Source organism: Hemitrygon akajei, chromosome 4 (genome assembly GCF_048418815.1).
Source record: "Hemitrygon akajei chromosome 4, sHemAka1.3, whole genome shotgun sequence".
Classification (NCBI taxonomy): domain Eukaryota; kingdom Metazoa; phylum Chordata; class Chondrichthyes; order Myliobatiformes; family Dasyatidae; genus Hemitrygon; species Hemitrygon akajei.
This window is the reverse complement of record NC_133127.1, coordinates 75,397,217-75,415,127: the sequence shown is the minus strand read 5'-3', so window position 1 is coordinate 75,415,127 and position 17,911 is coordinate 75,397,217. Positions and strand designations below refer to the sequence as shown.

General features: G+C 40.7%; 1 protein-coding gene across 3 annotated transcripts in view; it reads left to right on the top strand.

Moving 5' to 3' along the window:
• The window catches only part of LOC140726460 (protein regulator of cytokinesis 1-like), a 33,783-nt gene extending 16,332 nt beyond the window's left edge, over nucleotides 1-17,451 (top strand). For 2 of the 3 annotated variants that reach the window (XM_073042873.1, XM_073042875.1), the window contains exons 9-14: nucleotides 2,312-2,407; nucleotides 2,550-2,696; nucleotides 2,948-3,037; nucleotides 14,168-14,245; nucleotides 14,605-14,745; nucleotides 16,734-17,451. In XM_073042873.1, the coding sequence (XP_072898974.1) occupies nucleotides 2,312-2,407; nucleotides 2,550-2,696; nucleotides 2,948-3,037; nucleotides 14,168-14,245; nucleotides 14,605-14,745; nucleotides 16,734-16,802 (621 nt within the window). In that variant the 3' untranslated portion in view covers nucleotides 16,803-17,451. The remainder of the gene's footprint in view (nucleotides 1-2,311; nucleotides 2,408-2,549; nucleotides 2,697-2,947; nucleotides 3,038-14,167; nucleotides 14,246-14,604; nucleotides 14,746-16,733) is intronic. The other variant, XM_073042876.1, reaches the window with a different exon arrangement.
• Nucleotides 17,452-17,911: the final 460 nt, after the last annotated feature.

Below are 17,911 nucleotides of genomic sequence, written 5' to 3'. Positions count from 1 at the left end.
TGTCACTATTATTTGGAAAGTAAGTCTCTTGGCAAAAAGAAATTACTTAAGTTAATTTTGACCTTAATCCCTAGACAAAAATGACTTATTGAGACTTTTAAATAATGATAACAAACATTTCTCTGATTTGATAAGTGTCTGTATTTGGTGTACCAAGCCACTTTCAATTGTGACTACAGATGTAATATCTGAAGTGTTCCTGGGTACCAAAATTGCTGCAATTTTAAATGCAAGTTTCATTCATTGTAAAAGATTATGCAATTTGTTTTAACTTGATGTTCAAATGCTGTGTAATGGTCTGCTTAAGTTTAAATTGCTCGACAAATGTATTATTGTATTCAACAAATTAGGGTGGTGTAGCGATGTGCTACACACAGCACTGAAATAACGACACACAGTCGGTAAGTCGTTTCGAGACTAGTTTATTCAAACTTCGCAGTGCTGGCATTTAAATCCCTAGCGTCCGCCCTCTCCGGGCGGAAATGACATCGGAGGTGCATTACCAAAGTCTCCCCCCGCGCGCTAGCTATTTGTGAGCTGGTTCGCCTGTGCAGAAAGTGGGTCGCCACAGTGTTTCATTTATTTGGGATCCTTTAACACTGATGTACAGAAGGATCTTTAGGTGCAAGTCCTTAGCTTCCTGAAAGCAACAAAAGTGAGTAGGTTGTTAAAGAAGGCATACAGCATACTTGCCTCATCGATTGGGGATTTAAAAAGAGGCAAGTTTTGTTGCAGCTGTATAAAGCTTTGTCTAGGCCACAGACTGGTGTTCTGGAAGGTCACGCATGCTTTAGAGAGGGTAAGAAGATGTTCGTCAGGACATTACCTAGATTGGTCAAACTTGGATTGGTTTCTGTGGAGCATCAGAGGCTGGGGAGTAAGTTGACGAGCGTATAAAATTATGAGCAGTATAGAGGTTGGATAGTCTTTCTCCCTAGGAAGGAAATGTCAAATACTAGATGGCATAGGTTAAAGCTGGGAGATTGATGTACCATCAATAACTCTCTGAGACGTGAGGTGAGATATCGGCTTTTATTGACTGGAAGAAAGAACAAGCAGCAATTGACCACCATGCTACATCCTGGAGACTGAGAGGCAGGGCTCAGGCCTCAATTGCCTTTATACTGGCGTCTGTGGGAGGAGCCACGGTCAGTGGGAGGAGCCACAGGAGCAGTCAGCAGGGGGAGCGTGTCCAGACAGGTATATGTAGTTCACCACAGAGATGGAAGCTTAAAGCAGATTTGAGGTGAACTTTCTGTTTACACAATGATCATCATTATGTGCCGTGTCATATAGATGTGGGCAGTCACGGTCCTTCCATCGCCATGATTGTTCTTGGCAAATTTTTGTACAAAAGCGGTTTGCCATTGCCTTCTGGGCCATGTCTTCACAAGACTGGTGACCCCAGCCATCATCGATACTCTTCAGAGATTCTGTCTTGTGTCAGTGTTTGCATAAACAGGACTTGTGATTTGCACCAGGTGTTTCACCTTTCCCAAAGGTGACCTGCAGGCTAGCGGAGGGAAGGAGCGCCTTGCACCTCCTTTGGTAGAGGCATATCTCCACCCCGTCACCCACAGTGGTAGATACCAGAAATGTGCTGCTGGGAGGTGGTAGAAGCAGATATGATAGCACCTTAAAATGGTGCTGAGCCACATGAGCAGGCAAGGTTTGGAGGGATGTTGTCCATGTGCACACAGATAAGATTAGTTTAAAGGAGCAGTCCTTAATGTGTATGCCTATCACAAGTCCAATTGGCATAGACATTAAGGACTGTTCCTCTTTTGTGTTCTATTTGACTTTCTGCTGATAATCTTCAAGGCAATTTAAAAATGTATGGTAAAGCTATATAATGCAAAGTCAACAGGTGCGTTTTGGAAGGTTTCCATTTTTTTGTTTCAGTGCACTTATGAAATTTTTCCAGTCTAACTAAAAGACCTTGATATATTTTAGAACTATATTTTAAAATGGGTTGCTTACAAATGGTGAATTCAAGATCTTGAACAAAGTTAATGCTTTCAGTTGCAATAGGATCTAATGTACCCAGTTATCTCTCATATGGTTAAAGTTCAGACTCTCAGTTGGCTAATTTGATTCACAAATGAAAGCAAAGGTCTTCCAAAAGGAGTGTAATTTGCTCGTGAATTTATATCACACTACACAAAATAGTCTACTGCTTGATAGCTAATAACAAATCACTAATCACTTCAAATTTTGAAATCTACAAATGAAAAATGGTGTAAAATGATTGTGTTATTTTAACATTGACTTTAAAACTGAAAAAATTTTGATATGGATTTGACTTGTACAGAAGAAGGCATCCGATCCAAACAGATATGCTAATAGAGGTGGGACTCTACTGAAAGAGGAAAAAGAGCGTACTCAACTCCAGAAGAAACTACCAAAGGTAAACCTATAAATAGGAATTGCTTTCGCATATCAGTTAAAATTTTCTAAACCATGTTCGTGCTACTTGATAATTTATTGCTTTTATTTTTGTTTCCAAATTTCCAATTCTATTGATACGGCCTAATTGATTTTTTTTCCAGCTGGAAGAGGAACTGAAATTAAATATTGAAAAATGGGAAACTGAGCAAGGGCGTCCCTTCATGGTTAATGGTCAAAATTTTTTAACTTGTATTGCGAACCAATGGGAACAGCATAGAATCAAGAAGGAACAGGAGAAACAAGAAAGGGTATGTCATTGGATTTGAGCAATATCATTTCATGTTGAAAATCTAATGTGAAGTTTGTACATTTTAACTGACCTTTTTTAAGATAAATGACACTTAAAATAATTTGCTATTTAAGTTCTAAACTTGATATTAGCTGAATTTGATTTTTTTAAAAATTCTTGTTCATATTTAGTTCATAAGATGTGTGCTTTCATTTAATACATGGAGCTAATTGTATGGAATTAGATTCTTGTCTTCTGGTCCTTTTCCAGTGTATAAAGAAGGACGAAGGGCTTGTCTGTAAAACTCCTTTAAAGCGGCCATTGGGCCCATCAAATACTCCACAGAGCAAATTCAGAAGGGTGAGTAATGTTTTGACCTTGTAATTGTAGTGGTTTATTCAATTTGTAGCAGGCAGAAAGAATTAAGAGTTTGATTTTTCCATTCAGTGTGATCATGACAGATTTGCTCCAGTCTATGCCATTTCGCATGTGGTTCTGATCTTTCAATTTATGTATCTACTTCCTCTAAAAACTTCCAATGATTTAGCCTCCAGAGTGTTTCTGGATAAAGAATTCCAGAGACTTGTTACCCACTGCCAAACCAAATTCTAATATATCTCTTTTTAAGTGTCCACCCATTTTCTTGTACCTTTGACCTCTTGTTCATGATTCTCCCTCTAGTGGTCTTCTGGTCTTTGGCATTTTGTATGTTTCAACATGATTTTTTTTCTCTCCTTTTTCTGGTCTAAAGAAGGAGATGTAACTTTGGCTACACATGAGACCAACCCTCTGTTCCAGTAATTAGTCTGGCAAACTGCTGGACTGCCTCCAGTGTCCATCTTTCCTCGTATGAGGGAGCTAAAACTGTTCAGGTGTAGCCTTGCCAACAACCTGTACTTTCTTGCAGTGAAAGTCAATGTCTCTATAACTACAGTGTTTGCTGTGCCATTCTATTAACCAGAATGCCCAGATCCTTTGTACTTCACTCATTTACATCTCATTTAGAGAAGTGTTTTTTTTGTATCTTTCACTGAATTGCATGACCTCACTTCCCCCTCACTAAGCTCCATTTGCCAAGTTTTCACTCACTAAATTTATCTATCCTGTTGAGTATAGATATGCTGATTGTAACACGTCCTTCCTGCTCTTCTGGTGTCATCTTCAAGCTTGGACACTGTGCCCTCTTCCCTGTTCCCTCGTTCATTAATATAAATAGTAAAAAAAATTGAGGGCCAAGCGTGATCTTTGGGGCACCTCACTAATTAATCCTCGCAGCCTGAAAGATTTAATTATTCCATCTCTGTGATAATCAGTCTTCAGTCCATACTATTGTGCCGCCTTTCCTCCACCCTTCTGAATACCATTCTGAATATCTTGCTCATTAGCCTTTGGCCCATTATCAAACATCTTTAAAAACATTACATCTACAGTATATATTCCTCTCCATTTACTCTACTTACTACATCCTCAAGGATTCTACCAGATTTGTTTAATGTGACTTGCCTTTGATTGAATAGCTTTTCTAAATGACTAGTCATCTCTCTTGTAGAGACTTCAGCCTCTTGTCAACAACAGATTACAGCTAAAGGATATAATTTCCTGCATTAATCTCCCTCCTTTGCACAGGGAGCACAGGAGGATTAGCCCCCTCAGCCCATGATGGTTTGCCAAGCTAATTAAACTGGTGATTAAATGTCTGACTAAACAAATCCCTTTTGCTTCCATAACCCTCTCCTGCACACTCATGTGCCTATCCAAGAGCCTCTCAAATGCTTCTGTCAGGTTTGCCTGCTCTACCATCCCCGGTGGCGCATTCTGGGCACACTCCTCTGCGCATATTTAAAAAAATATAAACCAACTTGCCCTGCACTCTTTCACTCTAAATGAATGCTCTCCAGTATTAAACATTTTAACCCGGGGTAGGGGTGGAGATATCAGCTATCTATCTATATTTCACAGACATAAACTTTTACCCCTCAGCCTCTGCCATTCTAGGTACAACCACCTAAGTTTGTGAAATGTCTCCTCAAAGCAGGTGTTCTCTAAACCAGGCAGCATCCTGATAATCTTCTCCAAACCCTCTTCATCCGTCCTGTAATAGTGACCAGAACTGAATGCGATACTCCTGATGTGGCCTAATCTGATTTACAAACCTGCAACTTAACTTCCTGACTCTTGAGTTCAATGCCTTCACTAATAAAGGCATGTCATGTGCTACCTTTACCTCCCATTCAGGGAGCTACGGGCTTGGCCCTCGAGATTCCTCTGTGCATCAACATTGTAAAATGTCTTGCCATTAACTATATACTGTACCTGATTTCTCATTGTACAACATCTTTGACAAGATTAAGCTATCTACGATTTCTCTTCTATACTATTCTCAACACCACATCTTTGTACTGTCTACAAACTTGCCAGTCCAAGTCACTTTTATATAAAAAATATATCGCCAATAGCAGAGGTCCCAGTACAGTTCCACCAGTTGCAGACCTCCAACCTTGGATCCCGTGCTTCTTCATCTTCTGGATGACCCTGCCATGAGGGACCTCATTAACACTTTGCTAAAATGCATGTAGACAACATCTATAGTTTTATATTGAATCACCTTTGTCACTTCCATGGGGAAAACTCAATTAAATTAGTAAGACACTGCACAAAGCAATCCTGACTGTCCCTAACTAGGCCATGGCTTTCCAGATACTCATAGATCTTCCCCCTAAGAATCCTCTCCAATAGCTTCCTGGCTACTGACATAAACCTCATTGTCTAGAGTTTCCAGGGTTACCCTATCTGCTGTCTTGAATAATAGAGCATTAACTGCTTGCCAGTCCTTTGTGACCTTGTCTGTCACAAGGGAGGGCACAAAGAAGCCCTCGAGGCCTCAGCAATCTTACCACTTTTCTCTCAATATCCTGTGGTATATCAACATCCAGCTGGAGGATTTATCTACCTTGATGTTCTTTTAAGAAACCCAAAGCAACTTTTTGTTTAATCTCAGTGCCCTAGCATATTGGCATTATCCTACTCCTCCAAATCCTTCTCGGTAAATATTGATGCAAAGTACTCATTTGACGTCCTTGCCCACATCCTTTGCCTCCATACTTGTTCCTGTTATTAATTACATGTGTATTTGTGCCCACCCCCTGTACTGGGGCATGGGCTGCCAACAGTAGCTTGCCAGAGTCCACTGTCCTTTGCTAGATGGCACCAAGCATATCCTCCTTCTCCCAGGCATGAGGTCTTTGAGCATCTGTTGGTGTTGCTGTGGCATGGGGTTTTTCCAGGATGTGATTGCCAGCCCCATGTCCAGCCCTCTTGTAGCTGGGCCTGGGACCGTCCATGGCAGAGTTCCTGTTATTAGTATCCAGTGATGGAATTCCATGATCGAACAAAGTGTGGGACATCTAAGTTTAAACTCCAGATGGTGGATATCTTGGTGTTGGTGGGGGAGAAAGGAGGTACCAAGGAGATGATCAAAAGTGCTGGAAATACTGTTAGGCAGCATTTGTAGAAAGACAGTTTTGAGCTGAAGATATCGCTGTAAACTATCCTGTAGAAAAGATAATAACACTTAATATTTTAAAATGTATCACATCATAATTCAAGACATTTAGAATCAGATGAAACTGAAGAAACTAAACATTTATTAAAACAAGCATTCCTAAACTGTCTGGCAAAGCAAGCATTCTTCAACAACTAGCCTGCAGTTTCTTGGCTTCTGGGCTTCTAAGCTTTAATTAATACATAGTTGCTTATGCAGGTGCAAAAACAATTTAGCTTAAGAATCTCAACAGTACATGCTGAAGAGAAATAAAATTGATCATCCAATTATCTAGTTTTTCCATTTGAGACCCTGAGTACATCAATAACCTGTAAAGGGGTGTCATCTGGTACCGAGCATGTCAGTAATGCATCACTATTTTTGTGGAATGCCCTAAATGAAGTGTTCATCATAGAAAAGGTGAACAGAACATGAACATTACGGCTCACAATGTTGTGCTGACCTTTTAACCTACCTAATCTAACCCTTCCTTGTATTAGCCCTCAATTTTTCTATCATCCAGGTGCCTATCATTTTTTTTTAACTGCCTATAATGTATCTGGCTCTACCACTACATGTGTGTGTCCACTTGATCCATGTTTTTTATCATCCTATACACCTTTATCAAGCCTGCTCTCTTCTTTTGCTCCAAAGAGAAAAGCCCTAGCTCACTTAACCTATCCTCATAAGACATGCTTGCTAATCCAGGCAGCATCTCTCTGCTGGTTGGAATCATACCTGATGCAGGAATCTGGTTGTGGTGGTTGGAAGCTAATCATCTCATCCTCAGGACATCACTGCAGGAGTTCCTCAGGGAAGTGTCCTAGGACCAGCCATCTTCAGCTGCCTCATCAATGACCTTCCTTCTGTCATAAGGTCAGAAGTGGGGATGTTCACAGACAACTGGACAATGTTCTGCACCATTCATGACTCCTCAAATAGTGAAGCAGTTCATACCCAAATGCAGCAGGACCTGGACAATATCCAGGCTTGGGCTGACAAGTGGCTAGTGACATTTGAGTCAGGCAATGACCATCTCCAACAAGAGGCTCTAACCATCGTCCCTTGACATTCAGTGACATCACCATCACTGAATTCCCTACTATCAACATCCTGGGGGGTCACCATTGACAGCAAACTGAACTTGTCTAGCCATATAAACACTGTGGCTACCAGAGCAGGTCAAAGGCTAGGAATCCTGTGGCGTGTAACTCACCTCCTGATTCCCCAAAGCCTGTCCACCATCTACAAGGCTTGGGTCAGGAGTGTAATGAAATGCTTGCCACTCGTCTGGATGAGTGCAGCTCCATCAAGAAGCTTGGCACCATCCAGTACAAGGCAGCCACAAGCATCCAATCCCTCCACCATCTACGAACAGTTGCAGCGGTGTGTACTATTTACAAGATGTACTGCAACAACACAAAATTCCTAAGGCAGCATCTTCCAGACCCATGACCACTAACATCTAGAAAAACGAGAACAGTGGATACCTGGGAACACCACCACTTTGAATTCCCCCTCCAAGTCGCTCTCTATCCTGACTTGGAAACGTATCACCATTCCTTCATTGTTGCTGAGTCAAAATCATGGAATTCTCTCCCTAACAGCAATATGGGTGTACCTGCACCTTGGGAACTGCAGTGGTTCAAGAAGGCAGCTCATCACCACCTTCTCAGGTAACTAGGGATGGGCAATAACTGCTGGCTTAGCTGGTGACACCCACATCCCATAAATGAATAAATTTAAAAATCCTTCCACATTCTTATAATGAAATGACCAGACCTGAACACATTGTTTCAAGTGTAGATCTGGTCCTCGGGTTAAGGTTCTAAACTGGAAAAAGGCCAAATTTGAAGAAATGAGAAAGGACCTAAAAAGCATGTATTGGGACAGGTTGTTCTCTGGCAAGGATGTCGTTGGTAAGTGGGGGGCCTTCAAAGGAGAAATTTTGAGAGTGCAGAGTTTGTATGTTCCTGTCAGGATTAAAGGCAAAGTGAATAAGAATAAGGAACCTTGGTTCTCGAGGGATATTGGAACTCTGATGAAGAAGAGAGATGTATGACATGTACAGGAAACAGGGAGCAGATAAGGTACTTGAGGAATATAAAAAGTGCAAAATAATACTTAGAGATCAGGAGGGCTAAAAGGAGACATGAGGTAGCTTTGGCAGTCAAGGTGAAGGATAATCCAAAGAGCTTCTACAGGTATATTAATAGCTAAAGGATAGTAAGGGATAAAATTGGTCCTCTTGGTTCCACACATAGCTTACCACTCTGTTCTTCAAAAGAAATGGGGGAGATCTTAAATAGTTTTTTTGCATCTGTATTTACTAAGGAAACTGGCATGGAGTCAATGGAAATAAGGCATACAGGTAGTGAGGTCATGGAACCTATATAGATTGAAGAGGAGGAGGTGCTTGCTATCTTGAGGCAAATCAGAGTAGATAAATCCCCAGGGCCTGACAGGGCATTCCCTCAAACCTTGAAGGAGACTAGTGTTGAAATTGCAGGGGCTCTGGCAGATATATTTAAAATGTCGGTATCTACGGGTGAGGTGCCGGAGGATTGGAGGATAGCTCATGTTGTTCCGTTGCTTTAAAAAGGCTCTAAAAGTAATCCGGGAAATTATAGGCCGGTAAATTTGATGTCGGTAGTAGGTAAATTATTGGAAGGAGTACTAAGAGATGGGATCTACAAGTACTTGGATAGACAGGGACTTATTAGAAAAAGTCGGCATGGCTTTGTGCGTGATAGGTCATGTTTAACCAATCTATTAGAGTTTTTCGAGGAAGTTACAAGGAAAGTGGATGAAGGGAAGGCAGTGGATATTGTCTACAGGGACTTCAGTAAGGCCTTTGACAAGGTCCCCATGGGAAGTTAGGAAGATTCAGTTGCTAGGTATACATGGTGAGGTAGTAAGTTGGATTGGACATTAGCTCAATGGAAGAAGCCAGAGAGTGGCAGTGGAGGATTGCTTCTCTGAGTGGAGGCCTGTGACTAGTGGTGTGCCACAGGGTTCAGTGCTGGGTCCACTGTTATTTGTCATCCATATCAATGATCAGGATGATAATATGGTAAATTGGATCAGTAAATCTGCTGATGATACAAAGATTGGAGGTGTAGTGGACAGTGAGGAAGGTTTTCAAACCTTGCAGAGGGATCTGGACCAGCTGGAAAAATGGGCTGAAAATGGCAGATGGAGTTTAATACAGTGTTACGTACCCTGTAACTGGGTGTCTAACCAGCAAAGATAGAAGAATCCGTTGGAGTCTGGTGGTACTATTTTCAAACAGTGTTTATTAGTAAAATATACAAATCAATATCAACAATGCAAATATATAGATAATACACGTTAGTAATAATAAACCTAAAATTGTGGGTACAATAATAGTCAATAATAAACAAGCTCTATCGATGTCTAGGGGATAATGGATTGTCATATGTGAATATAAAGTTCAGTTCAGTTCATACGTGCTGAGGTAGATGTTGGTCATTGTGTTGTAATTGTTGGAGAGAGAGCGAGCAGGCAGGCAAACCTTCCTTTACGTTCTTGATCCGTCGATGTGTTGTGGCCATTCAGGTATGACCCCTCTGTCCTTCAGCTAGACCGTTCTTCTGTGGTGGACTCGTCACTCTGGCATGAGTGGACACACACACAAGCCTCCACTGGCCCTGCTATAACACTGAGTTAAACTGACCGATCCTTTGTTCAGTCTCTGATGCCCCACACCTTCTCGTGGGTTCCAACACTCAAGCAGTGCTCAATAGTGTGTCTCCTGGTGTGTCTGAGGGGTGTCTCCCCAGACCTCACTTTTATCCCTACTCACGGGGTCTCAGGTGTCAATCAGTTTTGAATGGCTTTGTCCATCAAACCAGCCCACTCCGGCTGTCCACTGAGGAATTTTAATGAACAGAATAGTATAAGGTAAACAATCCTCTCAGAAGCCATAAGTCTTTCAGAAGTCATAATATGGTGAATCAACAAGCCTCTCTCCCCCTTCTGTATCTCTCTTATCTGTAGCAGATGTTCCAGTTCCAGCATGTTTTTCCCTCACATCTCTCTCTCATTAGCAGCATAGCAACAGCAACGGTTTGCGATTCTCCCGGGGGGGGGGGGGGGCAGGGAACATGGGCAACTCTGCACCCTTCTGCCCATCAGAGCTGTTCATCCTTCATAACAACAGACAAGTGAGGTATTGCACTTTGGAAGGATAAACCAAGGTAGAACATACAAGGTAAATGGTTGGGCACTGAGGAGTGCAGTAGAACAGAGGGATCTGGGAGTACAGATACAAAATTCCCTAAAAGTGGTGTCACAGGTAGATAGTGTAGTAATGAGCGCCTTTGGTACATTGGCCTTTAAAGTACTGAGTATAAGAGTTGGAATGTTATGGTGAGGTTGTATAAGACATTGGTGAGACCGAATTTGGAGTATTGTGTGCAGTTTTGGTCACTTAATTACAGGAAGGATATTAATAAGGTTGAAAGAGTGCAGAGAAGGTTTACAAGGATGTTTCTGGGACTTGAGAAACTGAGTTACAGAGAAAGGTTGAATAGGTTGGGACTTTATTCCCTGGAGCATAGAAGAATGAAGGGAGACTTGATAGAGGTATATAAAATTATGATGGATATAGATAGAGTGAATGCAAGCAGGTTTTTTCCACTGAGGCTAGGGGAGGGAAAAACTAGAGGGCATGGGTTAAGGGTGAAGGGGGAAAAGTTCAAAGGGATCATTGGAGGGGCTTCTTCACACAGAGTGGTGGGAGTGTGGAATGAGCTGCCAGGTGAAGTGGTAAATGCGGGCTCACTTTTAACATTTAAGATAAACTTGGACAGGTACATGGATGAGAGGTGTATGGAGGGATATGGTCCAGGTGCAGGTCTCTGGGACTAGGCAGAAAAATGGTTTGGCACAGCCAAGAAGGGCCAAAGGCCTGTTTCTGTGCTGTAATGTTCTATGGTTTTATAGAACTGCAACTTTACCTTGTGGCCCTTGAACTCAATCCTTCCATTTATGAAAGCCAACACGCCATACACCTTCACAACCTTACATGGCAACTTTGTGGAGGAACAGAGGGATCTTGGGTCCATGGTCATAGATCCTTCAGTGCTAAGAATTTTGTATTCTGCTTCAGATTTGGTCTTCCAAAGTGAATCGCTTCAGTCTTCCTGGTTGAGCTCCATCTACTACTTCTCAGCCCAACCCTGCATCATGCCAATGTCCTATTGCAACCTACAACAATCTTCTACACAATTCACAGCCCAACCAACCTGTGTCATCTGCAAACTTATTAACCCACCCTTCTACTTCCTAATCAGTCATTTGTAAAATTCAAAAAGCAGAGGTTCCAGAATAGGTCATCGACCTCCAGGCAGAATACCCTCCATCTACAATCACCTTCAGCCTTTTATGGGCAAGCCATTTCTGTATCCACACAACCAAGTTTCACTGGATCCCACATCTCCTGACTTTCTAAATCTGCCTACTTTGGGGAACCTTATCAAATGTCTTGCTAAAATCCCATCTCTGTCCACCATGGCTTGTTCACCCTACCATCCTTTCCCTGCCTCAATGGGTCAAGCCTATCCACAACCTCACGCAAGTGATCCCTAAACAACCTCCACACTTGTACACTTCCCTGAGTATGTCTGTTCAAATTTGTCTCCCAAGTTCCTGCCTAATTCTTTTTTCCCACCCCCCACACCAAAATTACATCTCCCATGCTGTTTGCTCCTATCCCTGTCCAAGGCTGTAGTAAAGATCTTGGAGGTTACTGTCACCCACGGAGAGATCTGGTCTGGTTGATTGCCTGGCACCAGATGCAGTATGGTGTCTCCTCGTTGGCCTCTGTGTAGTGTCAGGACACCTGACAAATTCCACCCCGTCTAAACGATTTGTGCTAAAGTCTCAATCAATAGTATGGAAGTTGAAATCACCCACAGCAGCAACTGTTGTTTGTTTATTTTGCACCTTTCTTAAAACCTTCCCCTCTACCTGTTTGCCAGTGTCTCTGTTGCTATTGGGGGTGGGGGGGGCGGAAAGAGGAAGGACTATAGAATACTCCCAGTAGAGTAATTGCTCCCTTGTTTCTAATTTCCACCCATATTGATTCAGCAGACAATTCCTCCATGAAGTTCTCCCTTTGAGGCCATGAAACTATCTCTGATTGGTAATGTCACTCCCCCATCTCTATTTCCAAAGAGACAGTGAGGGTGGTAACACCTAAACCCCAGAACATCCAGCTGCAATTGTGACAGCCAAGTTTCTGTAGTAACCACAGCATTATAGTTCCAAGTACTGGCCTATGCTCCAGGTTTATTGCCCTTGTTCCTGATAATACTTGGAATAATATAAGCACAAGTGGAGGCCAAGTTATTGGGTGTATTTAAGGCAGAGATAGATAGGTTCTTGATTAGCCAGGGCATCAAAGCATATGGGGAGAAAGGGGAGTGGGAATGACTGGAAGAATTGGATCAGCCCAGAGCAGACTTGATGGACCGAATGGCCTACTGCTGCTCCTATAGCTTATGGTCTAATTCAACCCATCCCTGTGACTGCAATTATGCCCAGCTACCTATCCCTCCTCATTCTCTATACCTACAGCTACCTGTATATCAAGTGCCCCATCATCTGACTATCACTCTGTTTCCGATTGTCCCTGCCACACTAGTTTAAACCCTCTGCAACAACTCTAGCAAATTTGTCTGCAGGGATATTGGTCTTCAAGTTTGGGTGTAGCCTGTGCTTTTCGTGCAGGTCATACAATACCTTCCCCAGAAGAGATACCAATGATCCACAAATCTGAAACCCTGCACCATTTCTTTAACCACATGTTCATCTGCCAAATCACTGTATTCTTGCCCTCACTGGCAAGTGGCACAGCCAGCCCCTGAAATTACTACCCTTGATATCCTGCTTTTTTGCTTCCTGTCGAGCTCCCTAAATTGTCTTGATGACCTCATCCCTTATCATTACCCCAACCATATCCGTATAGTTATTATTGAGGGAAATGGTCACAGCATTATTCTACAATGTCTTATTCTTTCTCGCCTAACAGTCACCCAGCTACCTGCCTCCTGCAACTTCTTGGGTGACTACCTCCCTGTAGCTACTATCATCTTCAGTCTCCCAAGTGATCCAAGGATCATCCAGCTGCAGCTCCAGTTTCCTAACACTCCCTGCAGTTGGATGCATTTTACAAAGATGTTATCAGGGAGACTAGTGGTGTCCTGGAACTCCCAATGACATGAAAAGTGCACCACTGACCTGGGACCATTCTCCTGCTCTAGCTAGGCTCTAATAGAAAAAGAATGAAACTTACCAGAAACTTGCCTTAATGTTTGCCTCTTCTTGCTGAAGCCCCTTGAGCCAAAGCCTCAAGTTCTTCACTCTAAACTTGGCTCACTTACATATTGGCCACTCTACTTAAACCTCACTACTTTTTATAAGCCTTTGATAAGTGCCTGATAATTTGCAGTATCTCAAGCTTACTAAAGTTTCCTTGGAAGTAAAATGATCAACCATTCAATTTGAATTGGAATTCAGCTGTTAATATCTAGTTTTCTCATGCATTGGAAAGAATGTAATGAAAAATGCATTGTTGGGTTTTATTTTTGGGACCAGGAATTTCCGCTGAAGGTCTGAAAGAGTTTGTTTCCATTTCAATATTGTTGTCACAAACATACATATCAGGTAAATTTGAAGTTTTAACTGAATATTACTTTATTACGAAAGGTTTGGTTCTATTTAAGTTATGGTGACTTAGCAGTCATCTCTGTGACTCCTGATGATCTCAGGTAGTTGCATATGGATGCTGATAATGCAATTCTTGAGATGGTGAATCTATTTGGAAATTTAATGCATTTTGAAATCTCAATGCTCAGTACATGAAATGACTTGTGTATATTTCAGGCTGAGGACTGTAGTCAAACCAAATTTTCTCTTCACAGTTAAATGTGACTTCAGCTGTTATGAATAGTGGAGGCACTTATAACCAAGCAACAAAACCACCACTTTCAGCACGAAAGGTCAGTTTTTTCATATTGAAATGTTAATGTGAATAATTACTTTGTAGAGCCTGTAATATTTCTAAAATGAATTTATGTGCAGAATAAGACTAGGTAATAGTTTTTGTAAATAAGACTTGTACTTTTTCTTTGGATTCACATGAACTGGAAGATGCATCTGTCCAAGTAATAACTTTTCCCAACAAAAAAACTTTTGTACTGCAAAATGCTGTATTGAGTCAAAAACTTGATGTGTAGAATAATTGGATTTAGTATGTGATTTAAACAGTTTGCAGCACTTATTCTTCATGCTTGATACTTAATTCAGCATGGTTTGTAATTTCTGAGGTGATTTATTTAAATCATTATTTGTTTGTTAGAATCCAAATGCAAGCAAGTTGCCAGAACTGTTGCAAAGATCATCTCCGCAAGACAAAAAAACAATAAATACATTGACTCCCAATACGGCACGGCAACCTGGTACATTTAGCACAGTGGTTACCAGCTATTCAGAATTTTCGGTAACAGTTTGTTTTAAAGTTTGAAGGGTGGAGAAGATTTGAAGAAAAGTTTAATTATGTACAAACTGGATAATTGTATAGTGACTTGTTAATTGTTGACCAGTAATTCACTTTACCTGTATCTTAGAAAAAATAGTTGGAGATGGGGGGGTGATATATACTCTATATTAATATTGATATAATATATAGATTTCAACTAAATGTTCTTGCTCTAATGGTGATAAGTGCAGTATATCACTGGCTGTTTATCTTTAGCTAATTTTAAATCTATTGGCTGCAAAGTCAGGAAGTCGTAGCTTTGCACTTTTCTTCATGAGCATCCCTTAGATTATCCAGGAAGAATCTGAAGCAAAATATTTAGAATTGGAGTTCTCCGTATTTTTTTTTCACAGTTTGAGGAAATCAGTTAGGCTTATCTGAAACAGCAAGTGGCACAACAGTAGTTTCTTCCTCTGTTTCATAACTCAGTCAACTTTGACTTGTGCTCTGCAGAATTTGCATGTTCTGCAACCTCAACCCCTCAGCCTCCAGCTTTGTGGATGTCCTTGGGGTACTCCAAGTTTCCTCACATGTGATTTGGTCAGGCAAATGCAATGCATCCTGAGACTTTCAGAATTAAGTGCAACTTATGTAGAGTAAGTCAATGGCCTCAAAGCCTTGGATCTCTTTGCTTTATAATGTCACTACCACCACCCACTTTTTTTTAAATTGCAGTTCTATTTTACATTTGGTGAAAAAAGTGGTTATTAGTTACTGCCTTTTTGAGCTAATTTAAATTCTTCTGTACCATCCTACTTTATCCCATTATTCCTTGGCTGCACCCACAGATCTTTCTTGTATTTTTTAAGTATAAGAATCTGAACAGAGTTTATTTCATCTAATATTGATGACTTTAGTTTAAACACATTTACAGAAGGCTCTCCTTATCCACAAGGGATTGGTTCCAGGACCCCTCGCGGATATCAAAATTCGCGGATGCTCAAGTCCCTTATGCAACCTGTCTCAATGCAGTGGACCTTATGACCCAACAGAACCCCAGACCTTATTTAACCTGTCTCAGTGCGGTGGACGTTAGGACCCGGTGCCAGAGATCTGAATCCGCAGTGTTTCTGTTCATGAAAATAATCACTATAACGATTGAAAATAAAGTGGAAATAATAAAGCGATCAGAAAGAGGTGAAACCCCATCAGTCATTGGAAAAGCGTTAGGCTACATCGGTCAACGATTGGAACAGTTTTAAAGGATAAAGTGAGAAAGGCCCTGCCCTGATGAAAGCTACAATTATTACTAAGCAACGCAATGGTTTAATTATTGGGTTTTGGAGTTTTGGGTTTTTGATCCTTCACATCAACCCAGCACGGTGGAGAACGCACTCGGGAGTGATCTGTCACTAGATCGAACTCGGGAACTTCCGTTCCCGAGCCCGGCGCTGAAACATACGTTTCTTAAGTGTTTTATATGCATAGAAAGGTAAAATATATAGTATATACGAAGACAAGCGTTTGACTAACTGACGCTAAATAATACTAGATGTACCTGTTCCGAATTACTCAGTAAGAGAACTTTGGATTTTTTTCGATCCCGATCCACGATAACCCATGCACATCTTCCCGTATTCTTTAAATCATCTCTAGATTACTTATAATACCTAATACAATGTAAATGCTATGTAAAATAGTTGTTATACTACATTGTTTAGGGAATAATGACAAGAAAAAAAAGTCTGTACATGCTTGAACAACAAGTGCTGGAAGAGCACTTCCAGGTTTTTGCAAATCGCGGTTGGTTGAATTCGCGCATGCAGAATTCGTGGATAAGGAGGGCCAACTGTACTAGCCACATTCAAGTTCATAAAGAAGTGATACTGCACTTGAAATTTCAACCTTTTTCTCATTATATTGAATTGTTTAGTGATACAGTAAAATAAGATTATATTGATTCAAAAATAATTAAGTTTTATTCACATGAAACTTCATTGTCTTTCTAGCGCAACTTTTCTAGAAAATCTAATAATATCAGTGGACAGCTCAATTCCACAACTCTTGGAAGTCCGTGAGTGATCTCGGATGCCTACCAGTTCAGATGAAATGGATCCTGATGTTTTGGAAATATAAATGTCAGCTTTGTTTGAAGTTCATAGTTATGGTTAAAGACATGATTGCTGGATTTCAATTTTGAATGCTGTATTACTGCGGCTGTTACAGTGTGCTGATCACTTTTGTCTATTTGTGTGCATCTGTGTGTGGGACTATTTATTTGCCGTTTTGCTTGTATTTCCCACTTTGAATAGAACGTGTATTATCTCTCTCATTTCGTTTGTAAATTAACTGACCTACTCTTTCAATAAGGCAATTCAAAGCAGCCAAAACTAACTTTTTGTGAAAGTTTCATAGCTTTTCTAAGTTGCATTGAAAATATGTGCTTGTGTTTTTTTAAAATAAAGAATTGGGTTTTTGTGGGGAAAGGGGTTGTATCAATTTTACAGATGTTAATATTGGGAATAAGATGGCTAAATTGAAATGCTGGAGTATTTACCTTCATTACCTTAGTAAAACCAATCCCACCTTGAAAATAATTACTATTATGTAAGGTGCCTTTCTTTTTAAAAAAGCTACTTATTTCCTCTTAGTGTATTTATGAATTGATTACGTATTTAGCTTATCAAATGTGGTTATGCAATAAAATATTGAGATGTTTTGTGTCCATAGTCTTGCTAAGCTTGAGAATCCCATATCAAATAGTGAAATTCTGACTAAATTTTAGCAAAATTAAATATTTATATTGCAAAGTTTCCAACATGAATTGCACAAGGTAGTTTCTTGAGTCAGTTCTTAGTTTTATAAAGAACTGCAAAAATATAGGTTGCATGTCATTGTGTAGAATATGCAAATTTAAGTTATTACATGTGCAACTAGAAAACAAAAGCCAATAGTTAATACCAGGCAGAAGTATAAAAACAATCAAATTCTCCCTCGGTCAATCCCTCTGACTGCTCATTCTGTATACATCATCCCCTTGATAAAGCTGTTGTCCCTTGACCTTAAACTTAGCCCTCTAGTTTTTGCTTTCCCTTCCCTGAGAGGGGGAAAAATGTGCATTTCCCCTCACAGTATTATACACCTCTATACAGTCTCCTCTCAATTTTCTGTTTCAAGGAACAAAGTT